Source organism: Melospiza georgiana, chromosome 17 (genome assembly GCF_028018845.1).
Source record: "Melospiza georgiana isolate bMelGeo1 chromosome 17, bMelGeo1.pri, whole genome shotgun sequence".
In the NCBI taxonomy this organism is placed as follows: Eukaryota; Metazoa; Chordata; class Aves; order Passeriformes; family Passerellidae; genus Melospiza; species Melospiza georgiana.
This window is the reverse complement of record NC_080446.1, coordinates 2,295,829-2,322,870: the sequence shown is the minus strand read 5'-3', so window position 1 is coordinate 2,322,870 and position 27,042 is coordinate 2,295,829. Positions and strand designations below refer to the sequence as shown.

The window sequence follows — 27,042 nt, the reverse complement described above, 5'->3', positions numbered from 1 at the left end:
TATTATGTTTCTCTGTGTATTTTTAGCAAAGTATTAACTACATCAAAAGCATTAAACTAATTCCCTTTAGGATTTATAACTGCTGGAAGTAAAAGAAAAGTGCAGTCCTATAAAACACAAATAGGATTTTAACATGTGCTGTCAAACAGAATTAAACTGCAAATAAAAACCCTACTGTGGGACACCTTTAGTGCAGAAATTTCATTATCTGTAAGCAACAAATAATAAAGGACCATAATGAAAAGAATACAGAACAAGAACAAAGCTGATCCCCAGCCATGCATACAAAATGTGCCTGAGTGCTTCCTGGAAGCTCCAGCAAACCTCAAACTGTTTGATGTGCTCACATCTCTGGGAAACAAAAAATTCTTATTACCCCCATAGAAACTCTGCAGCAAACCAATTTTTAATTATACCTATCAAAATAATAACAAAATCCCAGCAGTTTCATTCAAGCTGTTTGAATCATGGAGACCACCTATGCAAATATCAACAGAGCATTTGAATCTCCAGGTAACTACTGCCAATTATACACGGGGACACTTTTAAAATTATATTACAAAGATAATTAATCATTTTCACACACAAAGGTAACAAGGTAACACCATGCAGTGGTTTTTAAAGCCTCCTACTTTCTGCATTTCTATTCTGGTTACTTTGTGCCAGGATTAGAAAAGCAGATTTCAATTTTAAAAGAGGGAGAGAGGAAAGTGAAGAAGTTCCAGCCTTCCCTCTGGTCATTCCATGTGGGTATTATGGGATTCAGACATTAGCAAGGGAATATTCTGCTGCTAGAAACAGGCTACAACAAAGTGGACAAGGGTGTTGCACAAACATTTTCATGACTGTGCTCTCATCTACTCTGTCAAAGGTAAATTATTTGAAAAAATCTGCAGAAGCTTTTAGAAATATAAAGTTCTACTGAGGGCCCAGTTGGCTTGACAAAAAAAAACTAACAATATTAACGACATTATTTCTATTTTTGCTGTCAGAAAGTTACAGAGGGCTTGAATTCTGTAGTAATACACTGAAAGCTGTAATTACACAATTATTTTGTGGCACAAATCAACAGAGGAGGAGAGCAGGAACTTCTCCTCTCCTCCTCCTGAGGACACTGTGAGGATAACATCCAGCTGGGAGGAGAAAAGGAGAATTTTTGTGCAAAAATTCCAACATTTCAGAATGAAATCTGCTGCTACAACATGGATTCTGCTGGTCTGCTTATATTCACCAGAAGCTGCAGCTGCAGACACAGGTTCTCCAGCTATGGCCAGGTTTGTAACCAACTCACAAAGAGGAATTGTAGCACAAAAGTTCTGCACAGAGGGAGCCATGGGGAAGGAGGGAAGGAGCCAGGGTGCTCCCCATTGTTTCAGAAATAGTAAGCTGTGTGAGTAACCCAGTTGGAACACTCCTCCTTGGAACGCTTCGCTGAGCTGTGAGTTGTAAAAATAGATTTGTAAGCCTCAGACTTGTCCTCGCTGTCTGCAATGGATCTCTTGGTGCTGCTGGAAGCTTTACTGACTTTTCCTGGGACTGCTGGGTTTCCATTCTCTGAGGGGAAAAAGGAACACAATGAAGCATGACAGCTTGCAATGGACAAAGGTGGTTCAATAAAGATGAAAAACAGTGTTTGAAAATTTAAATATATGCATTTTTCAGCTCTCTCATAAATATTTCCCATAACTGGATGCAACAGCTTTTAGAATTCACACTCAAAATAGATTTAGAAATTTGAGAGAGGAATTCCGCAAATCTCTTGCACTGCAATTCAGAACTGACAACATTTATTCCTCCAAGTGAAAAATGCCTGATGAGCTCTGGTGTTTAGCAACATGAAAGCCCCCACAGCCTGCAGAACTGTTTGGAAATCAGCTCCCAAATGCCAAAAATTGAGCTTGTGCCACACCTTTCCCCAGGGAACCCCTCTGCTCTCTTCATTCTCTGCAAAGTTATGGCCAACAACAATGCTCAGCATCAGGAGATGTCTGCAGTGGGGAAATGCCCATCTTCTGCTCCTCAGACCATTTCTCTCAGTGTATTTTATCTCCTGCTACATAAAAATCCTTTTTTTTTTTTTTACTATTTCATCTCCCAAGTTGAATGGATGGTGTTTGAAAAAGCCAAGTCTCTGGTGCAGAGAAATGAATGCAGAAATTCAACATCCTGAGTCAAAGTAAGGCACAGGGGTTCCCAAGAATTGGGTGTGCAACCCTAAATCCTCACAGAATTAATCCCAAATGCTCACAGAATTGGGTGTGCAACCCCAAATGCTCACAGAATTGGGTGTGCAACCCCAAATCCTCACAGAATTGGGTGTGCAACCCCAAAATTGTGTGTGCCACCTCATATCCTCACAGAATTGGATGTGCAACCCCAAATCCTCACAGAATTTGTTGTGCCACCTCAAATCCTCAAAGAATTGTGTGTGCAACCCAAATTCTCACAGAATTGGGTATGCAACCCTAAATCCTCACAGAATTGTGTGTAACCCCAAAATTTTGTGTGCAACCCTAAATCCTCACAGAATTGAGTGTGCAACTCCAAAATTGTGTGTGCAACCCCAAATCCTCACAGTTTTGTGAGTGCTATGCCAAATCCTCACAGAATTGTGTGTGCCACCCCAAATCCTGACAGAACCGAGTGTGCAATCCCAACAGAAACAGTTTCAAAAAGCACTTTTTTTTTTTTTTACACCCTCAGAAAATAAAAAATTCATTAATATTATTAAAATTACAACATCCAGGAGCAATTCTCATCAGCTGGGATGAAATATTTTTACAAGTCTCTCCTGTATAAAAGCAGACAGTAGAGGGCAGGTCAGGCATTGCTGATGGAATTTCAGCTTCTCCCAGTTTATCTGCAGATCATCATTCTCAGATTCTTCCAATTATTCTGATTTTTTAAGGTGCAGGGTTTAATTCTTCCCACAGAAACCTCAGACTTTAAAGATGTACCTATTCTGTTTGAAAATATCAGTCTGGGGACATTAAACAGCAGAATAAATAAATATTAAATAAAGAGAAGGCACCACTCTTTGGATTTTAGGCTGCTGTAGGTTCATCAGTTCATCCTGAAGTTCTATTCCAGTGTTCCCAAGGTCCCACAGCAAATCAGCAGGTAAAACAGAGGATTAGAAGTTAAATAATCAGGGTTTTTAACAAAATTCATTCAAATAAATTGCATACCATAGATTTTGATCAACTGTACATCAGAAAACTGCAAATTCTCCCCCACTACATCACAGCCAGGAAAACAGACACAGCAAACCCAAGAGTGTGTAAATAAGAATTTCTAATTTCATTAAGTCAAGTTCCCAACTTAAAGCAATATTAGAATGACATAAACAAGCAAATCTGGCCCCATTTTCACATCAGGATTAATCACCAACCTGAACTTTTGGTGAAGATTATCTGCCTGCTTTCCCCAGAGCTGGAATTGATACAATCCTTTCCACTCTTAGCTTTTGAAGGACCTGGAGAATCTAAAAAAAATGTATAAATTAAAAAAAAAAAAACCAGAAAAATGAAATCCTGACAGCTTCAGGACTCGGAAGGTGAGACAGAATTTGAGAATATTACCTGCAGAGGGCTCTTGCTGAGAAGCTGCTGCTGCTGCTGTCTTGCCTTTCTTTGATTTCTGAAACAACACAAGCAGAAATCTGTACAGACTGAAAGGAGATAAAACTCCCAATTCATATTTGATACACACACAATTGAATTCACAACATTTTTATTTCTTACCCAGTAGAACTCTTACTTCCACATTTTTTGTATTATTTCTACATGGAAAAAATAATAATCTTGAGAACCCTGCAGTTACATTAAAGAAAACTATGCAGGACAAAATTGGATTTGTCTGGATTTAATATTTTGGGTTGCATACTTTGAAAAGGGGGGTGTGTTATTTCATTAAATGATCATCAGAACCCACCCAACAGCACAATAAATTGCACAACATTAATAAGACACAATTAATTGTAATAAATAAAGATGTTTTTCAATAAAAATGTCAGAAGAATCTGGAATCTTGTATTCACTCAATTTTGTTTAGTCCATAAAAAATTCCTCCTGGGCACCTGCCAATAACTGAACCCTCTGCTGCAGGATTGTTTGGGAAGAAAAGATGCAAATAGTTAATCTAACTATTTAAAAAGCATCTGTGCAGCAGATTTTCCGAATTAATTTATGTTTGTACAGATTAAGAAACAGAAAAAACAAGAAGAATCCCATTACTGGCTTTGATTACATAAAAAGATGCATTATAACAGTCATTAGCATTATTCTCACTGGACACATTCTGAATTGTGAACATGTTGTAAGACAGCTGTACAAACTCAAAGAAAATAAATATATTTAATTCTGTTCTAAAGCTCAGGAGAGCCCCTGCTGTGGAGCAGAGGAGCAAATGCCACAGCCAATGCTGCTGCAAGGCTGCCCCAGGAGGGGGTGGCAGAGGATCAGGGCTGGGCTGGGGGCAGCTCCAGGAACGCTTGGGGTGGGCAGGACCCCAAAGCTCATCCCAGCCAACCTTCCCCAGACAGAGCAGTCCTGTCCACTCTGCCCTCCAGGCTCCTGGGAAACCCCAGTGACATGCCACAGACATCTTCTCATGAAAAATCCTTTCCTTAGGAAAGGATTTGTTCCTGAGAGGCCTCAGGAACAAAATGTGAACATTGATTATCTGCTGCTGTGGAATGCAACAGGTGCATCTGGGATTGGTCTCATGTTGGATGTTTCTAATTAATGGTCAATTACAGTCAGCTGGGTTGGACAGAGAGCCAAGCCACAAACCTTTGTTATCATTCTTTGCTATTCTATTCTTAGCCAGCCTTCTGATGAAACCTTTTCTTCTATTCCTTTAGTATAGTTTTAATGTAATTTATGTCATAAAATAATAAATCAGCCTTCTGAAACATGGAGTCAGATCCTCATCTCTTCCCTCATCCAAAAACCCCTGTGAACACGGGCACAGTGCAGGGGACTCCCACTTTTTCTAGGGTGGATTCACCAAGAAAAGTCATTTCCCAGATGTTTGTAACTCCATGGATGCATAAATTCACCATGCAGAACACGGACTGGAGAGATTTCAGTATGGGCACAGTGACAGCTGAGCTGGAATCATTTTTATCCTGATCCCAGCTGCATCTTCCTGAGGCTTTGTCTCATGGGGATAAAGAAAAGGGGTTTGTGCTTCCTGCCCCAAAAACAGGGAAGGGAAGGGAAGGGAAGGGAAGGGAAGGGAAGGGAAGGGAAGGGAAGGGAAGGGAAGGGAAGGGAAGGGAAGGGAAGGGAAGGGAAGGGAAGGGAAGGGAAGGGAAGGGAAGGGAAGGGAAGGGAAGGGAAGGGAAGGGAAGGGAAGGGAAGGGAAGGGAAGGGAAGGGAAGGGAAGGGAAGGGAAGGGAAGGGAAGGGAAGGGAAGGGAAGGGAAGGGAAGGGAAGGGAAGGGATCTGGATAACAGCACCAGGACAGTGGGAATTGTGCTGCCACGGGCACTGGGGCTCCCAGGCTCAGAAGTGCAGGGACAGCAGAGCTGGTTCCAGCTGCAGGGACCAGCTGGGGCACCAAGGTCACCACCTGAGGCTGGGAGATTTGCAAATCCTGTCCTGTAATTCTCCACCAACCAAACAAATCCCATTTGCATGTTCCTCCAGGGCACACAGAGCCCCAGGAGCAGGGCACGGTGTCCTTTGTGCTGTCACCCTAAAGCCACAGCTGCCCTGCACACTCAGGCACTTTGCTGGGCAGAAATTGTGAGCAGCATCACCTCCCAGATTATTCAATATTATTTGCTCCAAAGCTACAGGCGCTTTGTTAGGGCCCTGTTCCTAAAGAAAACCGAGTGCCACCAACCACTCACTCATCTGCTGAGATCTGCAACAGTCTAGCAGCAAATTATAAATTGATTTTCACCCCAAACTTTTAACTACCAAGCACTGAGGGGGAAAAAAAAGAAAAAACCCTCTGAACAGACACCATGAGATTATCACTTTTATGCCAGAAGTCATCAGACATGAGATGCAGAGACTGTGAAAAACAGGAAGCAGAGCAGCAGGATTTTTATGGAAAAGCATCCTTTTGATGTATTGCCCAGGCCCAGAGATGCTGCACTGGCACAGATGAATACAGCCCCTGTGATGAGGAGGAATCATATGCTCCCCAGCAAGTAAACAAGCATTTGTTTGAAAACAAACCAGGGAAATATTTGCATGGCAAAATCAAGGGATGAAACCTCCATCTCAAGTCTCAGAGGCTGAAAGCATCAGATTTATGATTTATGATTTATGTTCCTGAGATCCAGCTAAGCCTGAGCACCCTGAACTGAGTCAGCACCAAAGGTTTGCTTGCTCTGGCATGGTCCAGGGAGTTCAGGGAAAACAGCAGTGCTGACAAATCCCCAAATGCAGAAGTGCCACTGACAAGCACAGAACAGCTCCCAGCTCACAGGGCAGAGCTGAAGGATTTCATTTCCACTGCATTTTACCTGGGCAGGCAGCAAAATGCAAAGGCATGAACAGCACGGTGGGAATTAGGGCAGCAGTGATTGCTGAGGACTCTGAGAACCACAAAACATCCTCAATTTCCACACTCTTACAGCACCAGCCCAGGAATGCACAGACCCCAACATCCTGGTTCTGACAGAGGCCAATAAAAACCATCTTATTTTATAAGATCAAAAAACTGATGCTGTCATCAGGAACCGCCACAAGAAATACAGGGATGATGTAGCTCATTACTAGAATGAATTCATTTCAAGAAAACCACAAAATATTGTTCCATTTTAGCCCTTTTGAGTGCACAAGGCACTTCCTGCTGGTCAGGAGAAAGTTTAGGATGTACAACTTTGAGATGTTATTGGCCAAATACACACAAGAAACCCCATTGCTTTCCAAAGTAGTGTCTGAATACAGCACAGCTCATGGAGTAAAGTCCTCCATCTTTATAAAGATCAGCAAATCTAAGAGCAGATTCACTGCAGACAAGAATTCTTTTCATTTTATAATAAATTATAATTATACAATAAATGCAATTATATAAAATATATAAATCTAATTAGATAATAAATAATAATAAATTATGTATAAAAATCTCACCTTTTCCAATTTACTTTTAAGTCTTCTTTCCTCCATCCTTTTCTTCAGTATTTCCACATCCTCTTTATTACCATTAAGGACAATCACATCTTCCTCTTGAAAGGGAACACCACACTTCATGAAAGAAAAGAAAGGACAAAATCACATGTTTCTTTTTCTGTCTCCTATAAACAACAGTCTGAACTAATTATTTTATTTGTGTATTTTCTTTTCATGGTTTCCTTGTTTTACTGGCACAGATGTACTTGAAAGTATTCCTAATTAATATCGACTCAATTTACTGAGCCCCACAGCTAAAACCCAAAAGTACCTTCTGATTTTCAGTTATGAGTGTATCTGATTAAGACCTGGATGCCATTCTGCTCTTGAATGTGTCTTTCACCTTAGTGAGATAAGAAACAACAACTGATGGGAGCAAAGGTGTTATTCCTCCACATGTGGAACAGACAGCAAATTTTTCTCTTCAACTGGTAGACAGAAAAACATGAAGGGTTTTTTATTTGGGTTTGTTTGGTTGTTTTAATTTTACTGTGGGAATAAAAAGGAGTCATAAAGGCAGAATAATTCATTACCCTTGCCTTGCTGCCTCGCTGGATTGTATCACAGAGACCATACCCTTATCTGATTTATCAAACACTCCCAAGTTTCCAACTACTTTCATAAATTAATCTGGATAATGGCTGTAATGTGCTCTGTGTACCTCCACATGTTTCATGGTTGAAGGCACAAATGTTTTCCTGTGCACATTTGCAATAATTTGATGTACCAGCCCATTGACCATGATGTTTTCTTGTCTAAGATCTCAATTTGCCTTTTTTTTTGTTTATTTGTTTTTGTTTTGGGGTTTTTTTTTGGTTGGTTTTTTGGGGTTGTTTGTTTGTTTTTGGGTTTTTGTTTTTTTGCTTGGTTGGTTGGTTTTGGGTTTTGTTTTTTTTTTGTTATCTTGTTAAATGCTTTCTATTAATCTGCAAGATTAATTTATAATCCTACCTCTGCCATTACTCTCCTTTTTCTAAATGAAGGTTTAGAAAGGTTACTCCTGTATTTGCAGGAGGAATTAAACAAATGAAAGGACATGTGGGCAGGACTTTGCTCAAGTGCTGAGCACAGCTTCAAACACGAACCTGAGACTGAGAGGAGAACCAGGGTTAGAGAGAGGCACAGCAGGCAGGAAGAGGAAAAGTCACACCCAGGAAATGGGGGAGTCGCTCACATTTCTCCATTTCTGCTCAAGGAGAAATCCCAGCCTGGGGTGATCTCACACTTGGGAGTGAGAAGAAAAAAAATCAAGAATTTCAGTCCAAAATCAAGAAATTGATTGTCAAAATTGAAAGTCAAATCAAGAATTGACGAAATTGAAAGTCAAAATCGAGAATTTCAGTCTTCATTCTGTGACAGGAGCTGGCAGCTGACTTGGCTCTAAAGAAGCCCCACAAATTCCTTTTCTAGGGTGGTTTCCTAACACAGCATTTTTCAAACATATTTTGTCAGCAGACTAATTCCATTAAATGTTGCATTTTTAAAAGAGCAACCAAATTCAGGTTCCCTTCTGGAAAACACAGGCTGAATTGTTCAAAACTGAAAAGTATTTACAAGAAACAAGGAAATGAGGACAGTGTTCTTTCCATTCCCTGAAAAAAAAAAATTTGCCATGACAACATTGGATTATGTCAGAGACCATACCCTTCCAAACATCTTAATGAGATAAAAAGCAGAAAGAAGTTTCAGTTCTGCAAATTCAGACGTTTCTTCCTTCACATTAATTAATTAAGGTCTTGGGGCAGATGTTTCTTTTATGATATCACAGGGTCTCCTCTGCTGTGCCTTGTTTATCTTGGGCATTTAAATATAGATGAAGGTACTTGCTGAGTTTTTAGCACCTTGAATAGTGGACATTCCTAAATTACATTAAAGTATAAAATACAAGATTTTTAAAGTACTAATGAACTCTTAATTTAAGATGACTTTCTGAATTCTAGAGTTTACAGTTTCAGCCGCCTAAGACAAGAGTTGTACATTATTTCTTGCTGTAAACTACATGGACACATTTATTTTTTTATGGCATCTAAAATGCAGTTCTGTACATGACTACTCCAGTCTTAATGTAACACAAATAAGCAACAGATAAAAAAACAGATAAAAACACAAATAAAAAAACAAATATGTTTTCGTACCTAAATATTTACACCAGTGTTACAGCCTGGTGTCTTCAGAGAAACCTAAAGGCTCTTTCCCACATTTTAACAGTGAATTCCTGCAGTTCTCCTGAACATAACCATTACCAGGAAATGCAAAATTCCCACCAGGACATGGGACATGGATGCCCACAACCTGAGTGTCCCTCTTCAAACGGGGACATTTAGGAGGAGGATTGATCATCTCACTGTTCATCTCCCAGCCACACAAGCTCATGTATTAAAAATTATTCTTGCTTGCCACATTTAACTGAAACTTGTTTTAAGAGAGAGAAATTTCCAGAGGTTTAGCCATTAAAAGTTCAGGAGCGTAAGATTTGCTGAACATGTTTTTTTTTTAAATGTCACCTAAGCCAGACATGCAATGGGTCAGGGAGCAAAGGACAAGTTGGGAGCAGTGGAAATTTCCCACTTAGTCATTCACAGAATGTGAACTTCCACTCAGGAGCTGCAGCATTTACTTCAAAACCAGCTCAAGAGAAATCCTCATTTTACAGAGTTTATCTTAAAATCAGTGATAATTTTGTACCTGTCACACCTGCAGCTGTGCCTGAACTTCGAGGTTTTCTCTGTTTATTTCAGACCAACATGCTATTTTTATCAGAATGTTTCCTCCCAATCCCAGCACATTTAAGCTCAACTTTCCACTTATTAAAGAACCTTTAAAAGGCTGTAACAGCAAACTGTGTGTGTGTGAAGGATGGTTCAAAGAAATCTGCTCCACACCTTTCTGGCACCAGAGAACACATAGGGTCAACACCTCCTACTGCATTTCTGCCTGGGGTTCATTTTACACAAACTTTTGAAATTTCACAATTCGGGGGTCTGCCCTTGTTTGTTTGCTAATCTAAAAATTAGAGTTTGAAGGGCTGGGGTCTTACAGAACTTGTGGTTTCTTTATCTGAGTGTTCCAAGCATGGCACACGGCTCTATCACACACATTTATCACACACACCTCACTTTACTGCTACAACACTTACATTCTGTTTATTTACATTCTGTGATTTATAATTATTATGTCCTTCTGCCTCCTATCCATTACCAATCTATTTTTCTAGCCTTTTGTATCAGCTCTTCTCATTTTCCTGGCCCAGCAGGGCTGGTCCTTTGCTGACAGAAGCATTCAGCCACAGCACTCACACCTAAACCTCCTCCTTATCTCCTGACCCACCAGGGTCTGCACAAGGGCCAGCAGTTCCATCCAAACCCTTTTTTTCTTATCTCAGGGCTTGATCCCCGTTTTGCAGAGGCTGTTACATTTATAAGAGGCACTCACGCTGAATTCTTTTGCTGACTTACACTTTAATTCTTTCTAACTCCCGCTAAGCCGCTTCTCCCAAGTGAGGTCTGTGCTTCCAGGAGATATTTCTCTTTTCACCAGAGATCCTTTTCAAGGAGATTTATTCTCTTTTCAGCCGCCAGCCCCTGCGAATGCCAGGCAGCAGAACCGGAAAGTTTCGGCAGGCGAAGAGTTAAGGGCAGGGGGAGGAGGAGGAGGAGGAGGAAGAGGAGGAGGCAGCTGCCAGTGCTGCAGCCGCAGCTCGGGGGGCTCAGGTGGGACAAGGGGGCACACACGGCGTTGTTCCTGCTCCTGGGTGATATTCCCAGCCCTGGGTGATATTCCCAGCCCCGGGCGATATTCCCAGCTCCTGGATAACATTCCCAGCCCCGGGCAATACTCCCAGCCCGGTTCCGGCTGTTGTGCGGGAAGGCAGCAGCGTTCCCGGACAGCACTGCGGGATGGAGCGCTCCGTTAATGGTTAATTGCCCTGCTGAAGGACAATGAGCCCCCAAATCATCTTTTTTATTATTATAATTATTATTATGCTGCCGTCTCCTGGACCAGGTAAGGCTGCATCTCTTTCTTCTCGCTTTTTCCTTATGTAAAGTGGTCATTTTACTGAGAAAACGCTGCGCCAAGCTTTACGCTTCCTTTCCTTCTTTACGAAGGATGGAGGTCATTAGTGCTAATTGTATTCTAAAAATCACAGTATTTATGCAACTTACTATTTTTACAGCTCTAGAACTTAAGGGTTTAAGTAGCTTGCATTGTTTTTGTTTTAAATTACTGTGAGGTCAAATACACAAGGGGAAAAAAACGTAACAGGAAAAGAGGAAAAATAGCAAAGACAAACACTAAAACTTCATAAATTGGCTGTATATGCAAATTACGGAGTGTTTTTAAATAATTATTTAAATAACTGGGTTTGATGGAGAACTGTTTTTACTCATGCATCTCAAAGTCCAGAAGCAGACTCCATGTTCTGACCCCCTTTTAAACAAAAAGCAATGGGAAAAACGTTTAAAAGAACTGATTTTAACATTTTTAAAAGGATTGAATTAGTCTTCTCTTGTTTATAAAATGTCTACATTAATACCTGTGTAAATACCTTTCAAACAAAAAAAATCAGCTGTAAAAAAGTTGAAATAAGTATTTAATGCAGTATTTAATGCTTTTTCAGCTTTCATTAGTAGATGAAGCATTCCCAAGTCATTTGTCTCCCTAAATTACAAGGTCATACGAAGCAAACTTGATCTAAACTTTAATGTTAGGCAAAAGCAAAGAGCACAGAGAAACCAGAATGTTTCAGGGTGCAGTGATGCAGTCCTAAATGCAATGGCAAAAAGCAAATGCAGTTGTTACCACAAAAGGCACAGTGTGTGCTAATGGGGTCTCCATTTCACAGCCTTTTCCAGTCATCATCATAATTCCCCTTTCCTCTAGAGTTTACTTTGTTAATTGAGATGGAGTATCTTAGGCTTACAGCAATTTTCTGTAAAGCCATGTCCTTAAAAGCATCCACAAAGGTGCTTGGAAATCTCTGCTGTTTTTTCTGTTATTCCAAGAATGTCACACACTACTTGCAGGAGTTTTAAAAATTCATACAACTCTAGATTCAGAAAACCTGTGCACAAGGTAGGAAATGCTGAGTTTCAGAGACATTCTGCTAACAGAAAATCCTTGTCATGGCACTCTTACATAATGAGACTCAAGGGCAAGACAGTCCCAGCAGGGTCATCATGGACATTCCCAACAGGATCTCTTGCTCCTCAAGGGCAGCAGGAAATTTGGGATAAAAATCCTTCAAGCAGATAGGGCTGAGAGAATGCTGCTAAACAACAAATTTCATATCCAGTGGCACTGACAGCTGCAATTCCAGCTCTAAGTCTGGTACCAAAAAGCTTTCATTCCATAATATCCTCCCGAGGCTGAAAGATGTCAAATGCTCTTGCAGTCCCCCATAAACATGTTAACACTGGAGAGGAATTGCTGCCTCTTACCTGATTATGGGCTGTTTGTGTATTTTTATGCTGCCATAAAAATACAGTTTCTAGATGTCACACAGTCCAGTAGGAAAAAATCCATGGTAAGCACTTAACAGCCTGAAAAGCCCCAGAAGCTATTACTTGCAGGGTAATAAAAATTCAGGGGTATGAAACAAGCAGCTTACAGCTTGGCTCTCTGGAATTACACTTTGCAACCTGTCCAAAATGTATTTAAGGATAAAAACCTCCCAAGCACCCTCATTCTGGACAGGTTCAGAGAATATTCCAAGTTGGAAGGGACCCACGAGGATCACTGAGTTCAACCACCAAGTAAATGATCTGTACAGTGATGAACCCGCAATCTTGGTGTTATTTTATATTTAATTGGGTATAAAATCCTAAATATTTTTACATCTGCCTGCTGTTTTTAGTGTAATTCTTATATTCAGAATGAACCTTCCCTGTGACACCACAGAGATCTCATGACATTCACTAATTCAGAGGAATCTCAATGTTCCTCCTGCCAATTATTCCCTCAGAATAAAGAGTTTACCCAAGTCCAGCTCTGTTAGAACCCTAGCTGCTGAGAATTTTAAACTTTTTGTACTACCAGACACTAACCCCCAAGAGAACACTACATTTAACCTGAAGCCATAAAAAAGCTTCCAAAATTAAATAACAGAACTAAGATTCTAAGTGTGTCGTTTGAATAGAAGTGTGCAATATCACATAATAGAAAACTTAAAATTTAAAGGTTTAGAATGTAGTAATATACATATAAAGCAAAATAGAAGTTTTAGAGCAGAAGGTAGTCCTTCTTCACATTCTTCTTTACCTTCTTCTTCATAAGTTTAAGTAATATTGTGTAATGATGGTAATTAGGGCTCCACAGAAATCAGTGTTTCCCCAAATCCAGCCCCTGGGTATGAACATCATGGTCCTCAAGAAACCCCTCTGGGCTCTGGCACAGAGAGGGTTCTGTGAAAATCAAATTAATGGATTTAATGTCATTTTTTAATGCAGAAATGCTGCTTTTCCCCTTGCAGTGGCATCCCTGCTCTCCTGCTTTCTGCACAGCATCCAGAGGTTGCCCCGGACCTGATTTGCTGCAGCGTTTTGCTCGGGTGGATGGATGGAAGGCTCCCATCAAGGTTGTTTACCCAGTAAATGGATCCCTGAGGAGCTGCAAGGCTGAAATCCCCTCCTGGGAGCTGCCTGCCTCCTGTTTTGCTTTGAGCTGCCTAAAGAGCATCCCAGGATGGTGGAGGAGCCCTGCACCTAACGGGCAGCTCTGCTCTCTGGAACGTCAGTGGGAAGGAGGCACCATTCCAGCATGAAATCCAGGGCATACCAGTAAGGAGGAAAAGATAAATACATTCCTTCCCAACAGCTTAACAAGATCTTAAAAATGTGGGAATATGGAGGATCCCTTCCCTGGGTTCAATTTGTTTGCTTGATGCTTTTTGAATTTCATGTCTCATTGGTGCTTTAATTACAATGCCCTCTTTATTTTCGAGCTTTTAAAGGACATACTGAATGTTTTATTAAAAAAAAGTATTTTCCACTTCTTTCTAATGAAAACCTCGAGCCTTCTAACCACAGCAGCATTCTTCTAATGAAGCTATCTTTATAAAAATCTATTTTTCTCTGTTTCTGTGTAAAGCCAAATACTTCATGATTTTGACAGCTGCAACATGTAAAATATTTCAAGGTGACATGCAAATTTTGTTTAAAAAATCATTGAATGAAAGAAGAGAAAATTAATTACCTTTAAAATAAATTTAAAACGTTTGAAAAATTAAGTATTGAGCTCAATGGGAATTGATGCACCTTCTCCTTGGTGTCTTTCTCTAGAATTTTGTGCTTCAAGAATAAAGACTTCATGTAATTTCTGTGGGATTCAGGACTGCTGCACTCTCATTCTTCTGACTGTTCAACGAGGCAAAGGTAAGGAAAAAACCACATTGGAAAAACTCCTGTGCTAATAGTGCTGCAAATTGGTTATCTCAGAATGCCAGTACTGGCATTGTGTCCTTATCTCAGGGTATGCACAAATACCAAAAATAAGAAATGAGTGTTGTCCCCTTGTTCAGTTTTCCAAAGCTCAAATACAAAGATGTCAGAGGAAAAAAAAAATAAAAATCTCAGAGTCAGAAACATTAGCTGCCTTTATAAGGATAAAACCCAGTGTATTTTCTGGATTACGTTTTAGCCTCTTCCTTCTGTTTATTTAATAAATTTTCTGTTGATTTAATTTACTGAATTCTGATCCTCTGGCAGAACTTCAAGTTTCCCAGGCCTTGAGGAAATCTCAGCAGCAGCTGCTCCTGAGCACTCAGAGCTCACTTCTGAGCACAGGGATCTCCCACCTGAGGGGCTCAGACCTTGGTCAAGCAGTGAAGAATTCAAAGCCATTTTGGGTCCTTTTGTACCATTTTGAGATCATTTTGTCCTGGAAAGAAAAAATTCCTGCCTTGTGGCTCTGCATTCCCAGGGCTGAGTGCTGAGTGGGCACACACAGTTCCTCCTGGTAGCAATCCCAACATTTATAAATGCAGCACAAACGTGGCATCTCTTTAAAAAAATAAACAGGTTCTTTCCCTCTTTCTCACTTTTCCTTTCAGATGATCTGAATGTTTAATTGGACTATGATAAGAAGACAGGAGCTGGAAGTAAAAGATGAACCCACTTCATGCAAAGAAATCCAGATTTTTAGTGTGTGTTGCTGCCTGTATGTCCATCTACACCTTCATTTACCTAACGGTTCCACTTTATGACGAGTCAGATGAGCAGAAATTCCAGGTCAAAAGGGCAGAGTGTGGTTTTTACCCCGATGAACTTTGCTCTGCTCTTTTTGTGGGGAAACCTGCAGCCTCTAAAATTGGAAACTTTTGTCAGAAGTCCTACCAGCCCAAAGCCCTGAGCTGCATTCAGACTTCCTGCAGCTGCTCCACATTGCTGAAGACTTTGCATTTTATCACCAGTCCACTGTCAGAGGAAGAAGGAAATTTCTCCTTGGCATACATTATTACAATTCACAAGGAGCTGGAAATGTTTGTGAGGCTGCTAAGAGCTATTTATATGCCTCAGAATATTTACTGCATCCACATTGATGAAAAGTCACCCAGAAGTTATAAAACTGCTGTACAGAACATTGTTAACTGCTTTGAAAATATTTTTATTTCCTCCAAAAGAGAACACGTTGTTTATGCAGGGTTTTCAAGATTACAAGCTGACATTAATTGCATGAGAGACCTCGTTAACTCCAAAGTTCAGTGGAATTATGTTATTAATCTGTGTGGGCAAGATTACCCCCTGAAAACAAATAAAGAAATCATAGAATATATAAAAACCAAGTGGAATGGTAAGAACATCACTCCTGGGATAGTGCAGCCCCTGCATGTGAAGCACAGGACAGAGGTCAGCTACAGGGAGTTTGTGCACTCAGGAGTGCCCTACGTGTACCCAGCAAAGGTCAGGAAGGCTCAGCCCCCACACAACCTCACCATCTATTTTGGCAGTGCCTATTACATCCTCAGCAGGGCCTTTGTGCAGTTCACCCTGAGTGATGCCCGGGCTAAAGCTCTGCTGGAGTGGTCCAGGGACACCTACAGCCCTGATGAGCACTACTGGGTCACCCTCAATCGATTACCTGGTAAGAGTTGGCTATTTGTGCTGCAAATAAACCCAGCAGGGCAGGGAGAGGCTGTGAGCTCGGAGCTGAACAGCTCTGAAATGCAGCAATAAAATAATTTCTTCAGCTTTGCTGCTGCCCTTTAGAAAAGTCATCTCTGGTGGCTGAGAAACAAAGCTTGATTGCCGGAAATGGCTATGGCAGTGCAGAGCAGGATTTGGGAACATGCTGGTTAAAAAGAAGTTTTTTGCTGCATGAAAGCTTTTGCTCTAAAGAAATTTTAAAAAGCAATAATACTGAGAATGATACCTGTTCTTATGACATAAATATCTGCAAATAAATAGTTAATGTGACTGCAGTTAAGAAGTGTCCAGCAGTGAAAATTTTCCCTGTAATAAGTAGAAAAGAATCTTATCAGAGCCTTTTGTTTTGAAAGATGCTCCAGGGGCTACACCCAATGCAGGCTGGGACGGAGACCTAAGAGCCATTAAATGGAAAGATCAAGAAGGGCTCTCACACAAAGGCTGCAAAGGTAATGTCAGTTTTGATCATTAACTTAAATTTCATTCACTGGTGAGCATTAATTGTTTACATATTATTTAAAGCAGCTGTTAAATGTGCCTCAGTGGTCATATATAATTGATTTTGGAAGTGTTAAATAAAACAAGGCACCCTATAAATTACTGCACTATATCCAATTGAAGAGATTTTAGATAAATGTTATATTAATATATGTTAGTTGCATATTTTATATATTTTGAGATGAGCACAGTATCCATACACTGACAACCCTTCTTTCAGCCCCTAATTACCAATGCACTAATTTGACTGATCAGGTCTCAGTGGAGGGGCTTTACCTGACAAGGATGTTTGTCAGGAACTTTCATCAATATTGGCTTGAATCCCTTCAATTTGAGCAACAATAGGACAGAATAGTGCTGGCCACATGGAAAGCATGCAGAAATAATTAAAATCCCCAAGTGTGCAAGCTGAGCCCGGGTGTGATTGAGCAGGGAATCCCAGCAGGAGCTCAGAACATCTGATGCCCACCTACAAGATTTTATTGAGCAGAGCAACATGGCAGGGAAGCAGCTGGAGGTAACAAACATCTATTTATGTAAAACATAAACATTCTAAATGCCTTTATAAATTGTGGCATTATCCTCCAGCTCCATTTCTATGGAGAAATCCAAAAAAACGCTTTTTAAAAAACGCTTCCGCTCATCTTCCCGCCGCTGCCACACCTCTCCAATTTATCTCTGCAGGTCATTACGTCAGAGACATCTGCATTTATGGCCTGGGGGACCTGCAGTGGATTATTGAGTCCCCCCACCTGTTTGCCAACAAGTTTGAGGCTGGCAGCAACCCGCTGGCCCTGGAGTGCCTGGAGCGGCGGCTGCGGCTGAAGGCGCTGCGCCAGGCTCGGGTGCCCATCGAGCAGCACTGGCGCCTGCAGGAGCACAGCCCCTTCAACATGCAGCTGGATGTGTGAGGCAGCCCCTCACAGCACGCCCTGGGCAGCAGACAGCAGGAAATGTGGATGTGCACAGCCACAGCTTCTCTGTGCGTCGAGGGTAAAGCACAGTCCTGCACATAAATGGGTTTATTTATTCTGGTAGCGATGGGTTCGTTCCCAAAGAGTGCCTGAATTCAAAGGGGGAAGTTCATAATTCATTAAGTGACTTGTTCAGCTGGAAAATTAATATTCCTCATGTTCACAGCCAAAGCATGAAAATAATAAAATGGAAGCAGTGACTGAACAAAGATAAAATACGGAGAAATAACAGATTAAAGTCTTGGCCACTGCACGTCTCGTGAAATGTTTTGAATAATGAAGTTGATGTTAAAATTTCAGAGCTTGTACATAAGTGACAAGCAGCTTGTGACACAGCCCATGCCACTGGGGGGTGAGGGGTTGTTTTTGTTTCCCATGGCCAGCCACATCCCTAATTTCATTTTGTAGCATGGCAACATCACTGCTGCCCTTCCAGGCTTTGCTCCTGATGACAGAAGGATCCTGCAGCACATGTTTATCTCCAAGTCTCTGTTCTGAGTCTCTGCAGGAGTTTAGGGCAAGGAGACAGGGAAGATTTGAGGCTAGGGATTACAGGAAAACTGAGCAAAAAGCCATTTTTCAAATGTTTTTCCATCCCAGTATACCTGACTGAGAGAAGCAAAGAGCCTGCAGCAAGTGCAGTAACACCTGGACAACTCACTTGATTAAAAACTGCAAATTATTAATAAAAATGAAATAAATAAATAATAAAAATTTAAATGGAGCCATTTCAATGCAATCTTCAATATGCACCCAAACCATCCCTGAGTTTTTACAAGAAAACTGGCCTATTTTGATTGAGCCTATTCCCAAAAAAATCAAATGACCCAACAACAGGACATGCAAGTTCCTTGTTCCAAACTTATTCCCAGATTGCTGGAACTTTACTCCTCATTTTCCCACACAAGTTTATTGGAAACATCATTTCTGCAAATGAACTTTAACCTAAAGAAAGGCCAGCTGGTCCCTATTTATTTACAAACTCAACCCAAAGGCCTGCGCTGGGTTTCATGGATAATCCAGGACTTATCCTGAGGCTAAATATTGCTGAAGATAGTTTTTTTATGGAGGGAAAAAAAGCTAAAAAAGAAAAGGAAAATAAAAGCCAGGCACATGTTCATGCTGAGCTTGTTGAGAGTCTCTCTCCAAACCATGACTGAAGCTAATGGGTGTCTGGCATGTACTAATCACAGCAATATTCATAATTAATTTCTCTCCAGTCCACTGTGGGGCACTGCCAACATTTATCTACTCCATGATGTCTTTTAAAATGAGAATGGAAGGTTCCTCATTGCCATCAGTGCAGCAAATCCAGTCTCCAGCTTTCACCCCTGGCACCAGCACACAGAAAAATTGTTGTGCATCACTTGCAAATTGAATTAAAATGAAAAGTTCAATAGCCAGGCACTGTGTATCATGGGCTCCTTTTGCAGAAACTGGACCAGGCAAAAAACCTGCACAAAAAGGCCTCTGAAAATACAATTTTGGTATGACTTGGAATTTCTTTGCAGCATGACCTTCTTTGCTTAAAGGATTTTGGATTTGAAACAAAATTTTAGGAAAATCATCATTAAACCATTCTCAAGTAATAAGAAATAGTATTCAACTCATTATTGTGATTACATGACCACATCACCTTGAAACACATGGAAAACCTTCACACATGAATTCTGTGTTATTAAGAGCTTCTCAATCAGACCTCAGCAAATATTTGTTAATTTGGTGCCCTAGGAGCAGAAAGTTCCAAAGTGACCCAGGAACCACTGCTGCACACCCAGCTCTGCATCTGACAGCCATGGGCATAAATTCAGAAAAGCTTCATATCTAAATTAAACCTGGGGTTAAGTGTTTGGTATGGCACAGAGCTGAATATTTAGGGCACCAGTTCAAGTTTGTGTTTACTTGACTGTGAAAACAAGTCCAGAATAAACTTTGGAGTGATCCAAGAAAGTACATTTTAAATGTAATCTTTGATTACATTTTTGGAAGTTGAATGTAACTCTCAAAGTGACCCCCAGAAGGACTCCAGCACCAATCCCAGAACCTCGTTCCTGTCCCCACACACTTCTAACATATTTTACATGCACAGGAACTTCTTTATCAATTATTTCTAGAAGAATCTTTCTGAATATTATGAAGAATTTCCAGTTGCATGCTAAATACTCATTACTGAAAAAATGCCAGGAAAAAATATGTGAGATTCATTTGGTTTTTATAAAATTATCAGACTGGCCAAACCATGGGCAAAACATCTCACTCCTGCATTTTATGCTCTGGTTACACCCATCCATCAACAAAAATTTAGATGCAAACAAAAAAACCCTCATTAAAAATAAATGAATATCTGCCAAGAGGAAACAAAGCCATTAGGACAGAACAAAATGAGCACTGAAAGCAGCAATATGAGATTAAACCTTACAAAATTCAACAATTTGCCAAGACAAAAGTGTTTCTCTCCCAAATCTTGTTTAATATAAATATACTCCATGTTTTATACAATATCAGGGTGTCCACAGAAATTAAATAACTGCCCAATCTTGCTGATAATGAAAGCAGTGATAGGAAAAAAGGGTATTTGCTCATTTTCTCATTGTCCTTAGCTACAAAAAAACCTGTACAATGAGATCAGCTATGTGAAATTAGGTCAGTATTTTCTACAATAATTTACAGAACTGCTGAGAATTCTACAAAGTTGGCCCCACCCAAAAATAAAAAAAGCAATGCCCAATGTCCTCAAAAATACAAAACATAACCTGAACATACAACCAGTTTAACCATAGAACAGGTACTGAGAAAACACAAGTAATGTGCATTCAGGAAGAAAAAATTACCAAACAAAACCCCCAAAACCAAACCAATCGCCCTTTAAAAAAACTGAAATTAGTACCAAATATTGGGAAAAAAGTAGTAACTGCACAATTGAACTCTGAGAACAAAAATACTGATTTTTATAATTATTTAGAATATTTTTTTAATTTAAAAGTCCATGTAGAAATACTTAAGGCAATAATGGAACAGAACTTTCCCAAGTTCCATTTCAACTTGCATACTGAGATTAAAAACTCCCTTTTTAGAGCAGTGAATGCAATTGTATAAACACACACATGGCCCAGCTGCTTCCACAGCTGGCAAAACTCACCTTGTGACAAACTTCTGCTTTAATTTCCTTGAGAGCACGCTCAGAGAACACACAGCCACAGTTCCTCAGGAAGCAAAACCTGCCAACAAAAGACAACACACAATAATTTTTGGGGAATTAAGCGAAATCTGTGCAGTGCTAGCAGGTCACAGCCCACCTTCGTTACAAGTTCTTGCACCTAATCAAACTACCAGCATAGCTAAGTGGGTAATTAATTTATTATTAATTTGCACAATGTAAAAAATGAATGAAAAATACTGGCTACATTAAACCACAATAGGTATTTTGGTTTTTTATCTTGTGTATCTCCTGGCTAATCCCTCTCTGGAGAAGAAATTCTTTGCAACCATTAAGCTGTGAACTCCTCCTCTTGTCATCCCTCAGGTGACACAGAAGTTGCTGCTCTGCCCAAACCAGGCTGTGAGGAAATTTCCTGCCCCAGAGCAGTAAAATACAGATTTACTGCAGGGCTGGGACAGAGAATCCATCTCCAGTCTGATGTGACACAGGGAGAGGCAGAATGTGAGGAAAGGCTGGGAAAGCTGTGATTGTTCACAGGAGAAGTTTGTGCTGAGTTCAGTGTGGCCCTGCAGGGCCTGGAGGAGCCCCAGGAAAGATGGAGAGAGGTTTGGACAGGGATGGAGGGACAGCACACAGGGAATGGCTTCAAACTGCCAGGGGGCAGGGATGGATGGGACACTGGGCAGGAATATCCTTGCCCAGAGCAGCTGGGGCTGCCCCTGCATCCCTGGCAGTGCCAAGGCCAGGCTGGATGGGCTGGAGCCCCCTGGGACAGTGGAAGGTGTCCCTGCCATGGCAGGGGTGGCACTGGAGGAGCTTTAAGGTCCCTCCCAACCCAAATCAATCCATGATTCCAACTCCTTGGTGTGACTCTAAGGGAGGTCACATCCCATCTCCTGTGCTTCAGCCCCCAACAACCTTTAGGCATTTTCCTCTGCCAACACTGCCCTTTCTCCTTCATTACACATCTCAATTCATTCAGGAAAAGGTGAACTTTTACCTTTCCTCTTAAACATACCATGAAAGAACACCCAGAAGCATCTTGAGCTCTGAAAGTTCAACCTTTAAAGCTGCCAGCCAGGCAGATATTCCCCCCACCAGCCCTGGGTTAGCTGCTGGTTCCCATTTCCAGGCAGTTTCCCTGCTCTGAGTGCAGCCTGCAGAGCCCTGACCTGTGCCTTCCATTCATCTCCAGCCCCACCACGGGGCAGATGAAGCGTGCAGCCTGCAGGTCGTCGTACTTGTCCCCCTTGATGCTCTCCTTGTCCCCACCCCAGGCTGGGTTATCCACCAGCTGCAGCTCTGTCACGTTCTGCAAAGGAAAAACACAAACCTGCATCAGAAACAGGAGGGCACTGCTGGGGGCACAGCTGGAGTGCTGTGCCAGCTCTGGGCCCTCAGTCTGGGAAGGACATGGACGGGCTGGAGAGGGGCTGGGAGCACAAACCCTGAGAGGAACCCTGAGGGAGCTGGGGGTGCTCAGCCTGCAGAAAAGGAGACTCAGGGGTGCCCCCATCACTCTTTAAACCCCCCCTGAAAGGTGCCTGTGCTCAGCTGGGCTGGGCTCCTTCTCCAGGAACTGACACAACCAGCTCAAGCTGTGCCAAGGGAAATTTAGGCTGGATTTTAGAAAAAGGTTTTTTTCCAGAAAGGTGAGAAAGTTCTGGAATGGCTGCCCAGGGAATCAAACATCCCTGGGTGTGTTTAACAAAGCCTGGATGTGGCACTGGGTGCCAGGGTTTAGTTGAGAGGTTGGGGCTGGACAGGACTCAATGATCTGGAAAGTCTCTTCCAACCTGGTCATTTTGGGAATTCTGTGAAACCTTAAGCTTTTATTCCCTGTGATTTTTGAACCATGATAACAATCCTTAACATTTCTGCCATTGTGTTTTGTTGTTTGAACACATTAATCTATAGTTACAGCAGGACTCATGAATTAACATTTTGTTTTAACTTCTCACAAAGTTAAACACAAGCTGCTTACCTTAATGCTCTTGATGTGGGATGCAGATTCCATGGGGGTTTTATCAGGGGATTTGTCCAACAAATATTCAATGATGGCATCTTTGTTGTACAGCCTGCAACATAAAAATCCCAGTGGTTATACTGGGTTGCCATAATGTTTCATAGATATAATTTTATATTTATAACTTTAATAGCTCTAATATTTTCATTTTTAATTAATTTTACTATTTTAATATAATGCTATAATATAATATATAATTAGTATTTAATATAATACATGGGATTTTATTTTAATATATTTAAATTAATTTTATATCACTTAATTTTGTGGTCAATATTTTATATTTATAAGTTCAATCGATTATTAATAAATTAAATTATTAAATATTTAAATAATTTATTATATATTTATCTAATTTTAATAGACTACTATAACATTATAAAAAAATCGATTCCATAATTAATATTTAATATACTACATTAAATTTGATCTCAATATATTTCAATTAATTTTATATAATTTAATTTTGTATCTGTACCTTTATATTTATAATCTTAATTTATTTCATATTTTACATAAAATTATTTTAATATATTTTTATTAACTTTAAATTATTTAATTTTGCAGTTATAAGTAATATTTATAATTTTAATTGATTTTAAATAATATAATATAATAATATATAATATAAATTATATATATAAATAAATATATTTATAAATATAAATAAATAAAAATAAATATAAATAACTAAATTATTATATAAATATAATAAAATAATAATATAATTTTAAATTGATTTTTATATAAAATAAATTTATATATATAATATACTTGAATTAATTTTACACTATTTAGTGTTGTATTTAGAATTTATAATTTTATTTTAACTGCTGAGGAGTCCCTGGCCCATTCCCACCTGCCCAGCTCACAGGCCACGATGGGCCGGCGCAGCTTCTCCTGGCTCAGGGCACAGTAGAACCACCTGGCCACCAACTCAGCAACTTTGTCAACCTGCAGGGAGAAAAACACTCATTAGTTAAAAAAACTGGAAATTATTTAAGCATAAAATCAGCTCATACGTGAAGCATTCAACAACCCCCAGGTTTCTTACCAAACCTGCTTGGTGCAGAGTTAATTAATAAAATAACTTCAGCCAAAGATGTTGGTGAAATTCCTGATCAGTTCTCCAGCACTCCCTGGGCATTTCCATTGTCTGACCCCCTTTCCATGGGGAAATTCCTGCTGTGCCCACCCTGAGCTGCCCTGAGGCCGTTCCCTCTGCTCCTGTCCCTGTCCCTGTTCCTGTCCCCTCCTGGCAGGGAATTGCAGAGAGGGAAAAGATCCCTGGGGATCCTCCTGTGCTCCAGGTGAGCCCCTTCCCACTCCTCAGGAATTCTCCATTCCCTCCCCACTCCTCAGGAATTCTCCATTCCCTTCCCACTCCTCAGGAATTCTCCATTCCCTTCCCACTCCTCAGGGATTCTCCATTCCCTCCCCACTCCTCAGGGATTCTCCATTCCCTTCCCACTCCTCAGGGATTCTCCATTCCCTTCCCAGCTCCCTCAGGAATTCTCCATTCCCTCCCCACTCCTCAGGGATTCTCCATTCCCTTCCAGCTCCCTCAGGAATTCTCCATTCCCTTCCCAGCTCCCTCAGGAATTCTCCATTCCCTCCCCACAGCACACAGGCCCCGCCCTGAGCCGCCCCCAGCGCCACAGTAACACAGGGGCCCCTGTGCCTCCCCGTCCCCGCAGCCCCCCAGCCCTCACGGATATCTCCCCCCGGACCTTCTCGACTTTGCGGGGCCCCTTGACCAGCTCGTGCCGCTTGGGGATGGTGCCGCCATCGCATCCCATGGCGCTTCCGGGTTCTCCTTCCTCGCGCACTTCCGGGCACGCCGATCCATTTCCGGCGCACTCCGATGACGCTATTGCCTAGCAACGATCACTTAGAAGCGTTCAGTGTTGCTTAGCAACGGCTGGCTGGGGGCGTGGCCTTGCTGCCTGGGCGGGGCGAGGCGGGCGAGCCCATCGCGCCGGGACCGGGGGTGTGCGGAACGTACCAACTCAGCGCGGGGGGGGGGGGGAAGAGGTGTTCCCAGCGCCCTTCCCGCCCCTTTCCCGCAGGTTTATCCTTTATTTTTATGAGGAAATCTCCCGGGATACCCATTTCGGGAGGATTTGCGGCCAAACAGGCGCTCCCGGGGCGGTGAGGGCTGGCGAGGGCGCTGAGGAGGCGCGTCCCGCCCTCAGCGCTGTCCCCGCGGTACTGGAGCGAGTTTAACCCACAGGAATTCCCTGTGGGGTGCGAGCGCTGCCCCGAGAGCGATGTCGCGATATAGTGACCCATGTCGGCGATAAATCACCCGAAAACACGGCGGGGACAAGGAGAACCGTGCTGAGGGGCCAGCGGGTCGTCAGGGCTGCTCACACCGTGATTGTCCCTTGTGAGGGCGGACACCCAGCAAAGGCCAGGCCTTGCAGCCGTAAAATAAATTAATTAGGACTACAGTTAGCACGGGTGTAGCCCCGCGAGGCTGCAGTGTCTTTGTCACACCCAGAAATGTTCATGTCCAGAAAATTAAGGGATAAAGTTAAAAAGCTGCACAGACCGAGGCTCTGAGGGCTGGGCTGGAGCCCCCAGCAGGAACAACATCTCCTGTCCAGCTGCCCCAAGCCTCTGCGCCTTTAGTGATTATTTATTTAGAAATAAATGGGTTTTTCTCAGCTGGGTAAGTGCTCTGAGCTCCGGATTGTGACAGGATGGTGTGCTCCCTGTGGATTTATCAGAGTCAGGGCTTCTCCCAAAGTTTCCCTCTGTGCTCAGGTACCAGCCTGGTGCATTTCCTATTCACCAGACTTTGTACTGTGTTACATTTGTTAAAACCAAAAATTAGCTTTGCAGCTGTTTAAAAAAAACAACAAAACAACCCTGAAATTAAAACCTTTGAGTAAAGTCCTCGAGAAACAATCGATATTGGGATATCATAAGTTACAGAACATTATGCAGCTACATTTAAAGACAGACTTTACAGGAGTAGAAAAAACAATTAAAAAGGAAAATACATTTTTCAGACATACATAGAGAACAAAAAAAACCAAGAAATCAGTCCAATAATCAACAACTTTTGCTCCAATACACAGCAAACATTCCCACCCAGCCACTGTGACAATGACATTTCCAGGCAGGATGTGAACAGTGGAGAAGAAAGTGCAGATTTCATTCTTCTGCATTAGCTGCTGTGGGGATCTTCAACTGCAGTGGCACCCAGGGAGCTCCTGGTGGGAATTCTGAATAGGGGGATCTTCACTTGCTACCAGGGAGTTCCTGGTGGGAATTCTGAATGGGGGGATCTTCACCTGCTACCAGGGAGCTCCTGGTGGGAATTCTGAGTGGGGGAGATCTTTACCTGCACTGGCACACAGTGAATTCCTGGTGGGAGTTCAGAATGTGGGGATCTTCACCTGCTACCAGGGAAATTCCTGGTGGGAATTCTGCTTGAGGGGATCTGCACCTGAACCAGCACCCAGGGAACTCCTGGTGGGAATTCTGAGTAGGGATCTTCACCTGCACTGACACACAATGAATTCCTGGAGGGAATTGCAAGTGAGGGGATCTGCACCTGAACCAGGGTATTGCTGGTGGGAATTCTGAGTGTGGGGATCTTCACCTGTATTGGCACCTAGGGAATTCCTGGTGGGAATTCTGAGTGTGGGGATCTTCACCAGCACCCAGGGAGTTCATGGTGGGAATTCTGAATGTGGGGATCTTCACCTGCACTGGCACACAGTGAATTCCTGGTGGGAATTCTGAGTGAGGGGATCTTCAACTGATACCAGGGAGTTCCTGGTGGGAATTCTGAGTGAGGGGATCTTCACCTGAACCTGGGAATTCCTGGTGAGAATTCTGAGTGAGGGGATCTTCACCTGATACCAGGGAGTTCCTGGTGGGAATTCTGAGTTAGGGGATCTTCACCTGAACCTGGGAATTCCTGGTGAGAATTCTGAGTGAGGGGATCTTCACCTGATACCAGGGAGTTCCTGGTGGGAATTCTGAGTGAGGGGATCTTCACCTGATACCAGGGAGTTCCTGGTGGGAATTCTGAGTGAGGGGATCTTCACCTGAACCTGGGAATTCCTGGTAAGAGTTCTGACTGGGGGTCTTCACC

At 41.8% G+C, this 27,042-nt stretch overlaps 2 protein-coding genes across 2 annotated transcripts; one reads left to right on the top strand and one right to left on the bottom strand.

The window, feature by feature from the left end:
* Nucleotides 1–24,742, bottom strand: RTF2 (replication termination factor 2). Its single transcript, XM_058036289.1, has 9 exons — nucleotides 24,662–24,742; nucleotides 23,791–23,885; nucleotides 22,890–22,983; nucleotides 22,078–22,217; nucleotides 20,885–20,963; nucleotides 7,095–7,208; nucleotides 3,582–3,639; nucleotides 3,392–3,484; nucleotides 1–1,554 (listed from the first exon to the last, which is right to left on the bottom strand). The coding sequence occupies exons 1-9, from the start codon at nucleotides 24,728–24,730 to the stop codon at nucleotides 1,373–1,375; spliced, it is 924 nt and encodes a 307-aa protein (XP_057892272.1). The 5' UTR covers nucleotides 24,731–24,742; the 3' UTR covers nucleotides 1–1,372.
* On the top strand, nucleotides 10,925–18,415 carry LOC131090726 (beta-1,3-galactosyl-O-glycosyl-glycoprotein beta-1,6-N-acetylglucosaminyltransferase 7-like). The gene is made up of 6 exons (XM_058036288.1): nucleotides 10,925–11,135; nucleotides 13,603–13,909; nucleotides 14,411–14,503; nucleotides 15,181–16,211; nucleotides 16,627–16,722; nucleotides 17,456–18,415. The coding sequence occupies exons 4-6, from the start codon at nucleotides 15,236–15,238 to the stop codon at nucleotides 17,680–17,682; spliced, it is 1,299 nt and encodes a 432-aa protein (XP_057892271.1). The 5' UTR covers nucleotides 10,925–11,135; nucleotides 13,603–13,909; nucleotides 14,411–14,503; nucleotides 15,181–15,235; the 3' UTR covers nucleotides 17,683–18,415.
* Nucleotides 24,743–27,042: the final 2,300 nt, after the last annotated feature.

What these genes read in the sequence shown, in the direction of transcription:
- LOC131090726 (XM_058036288.1), top strand. Translation starts at nt 15,236, where the DNA reads ATGAACCCACTTCATGCAAAGAAATCCAGATTTTTAGTGTGTGTTGCT. An exon ending in CACCCTCAATCGATTACCTG is followed by an intron (nt 16,212 to 16,626) that starts GTAAGAGTTGGC and finishes TTGTTTTGAAAG; the next exon opens with ATGCTCCAGGGGCTACACCC. An exon ending in CTCACACAAAGGCTGCAAAG is followed by an intron (nt 16,723 to 17,455) that starts GTAATGTCAGTT and finishes TTATCTCTGCAG; the next exon opens with GTCATTACGTCAGAGACATC.
- RTF2 (XM_058036289.1), bottom strand. Translation starts at nt 24,730, where the DNA reads ATGGGATGCGATGGCGGCACCATCCCCAAGCGGCACGAGCTGGTCAAG. An exon ending in CCCACATCAAGAGCATTAAG is followed by an intron (nt 22,218 to 22,889) that starts GTAAGCAGCTTG and finishes TTTCCTTTGCAG; the next exon opens with AACGTGACAGAGCTGCAGCT. An exon ending in GAGATGAATGGAAGGCACAG is followed by an intron (nt 20,964 to 22,077) that starts GTCAGGGCTCTG and finishes TTTTGTTGGCAG; the next exon opens with GTTTTGCTTCCTGAGGAACT.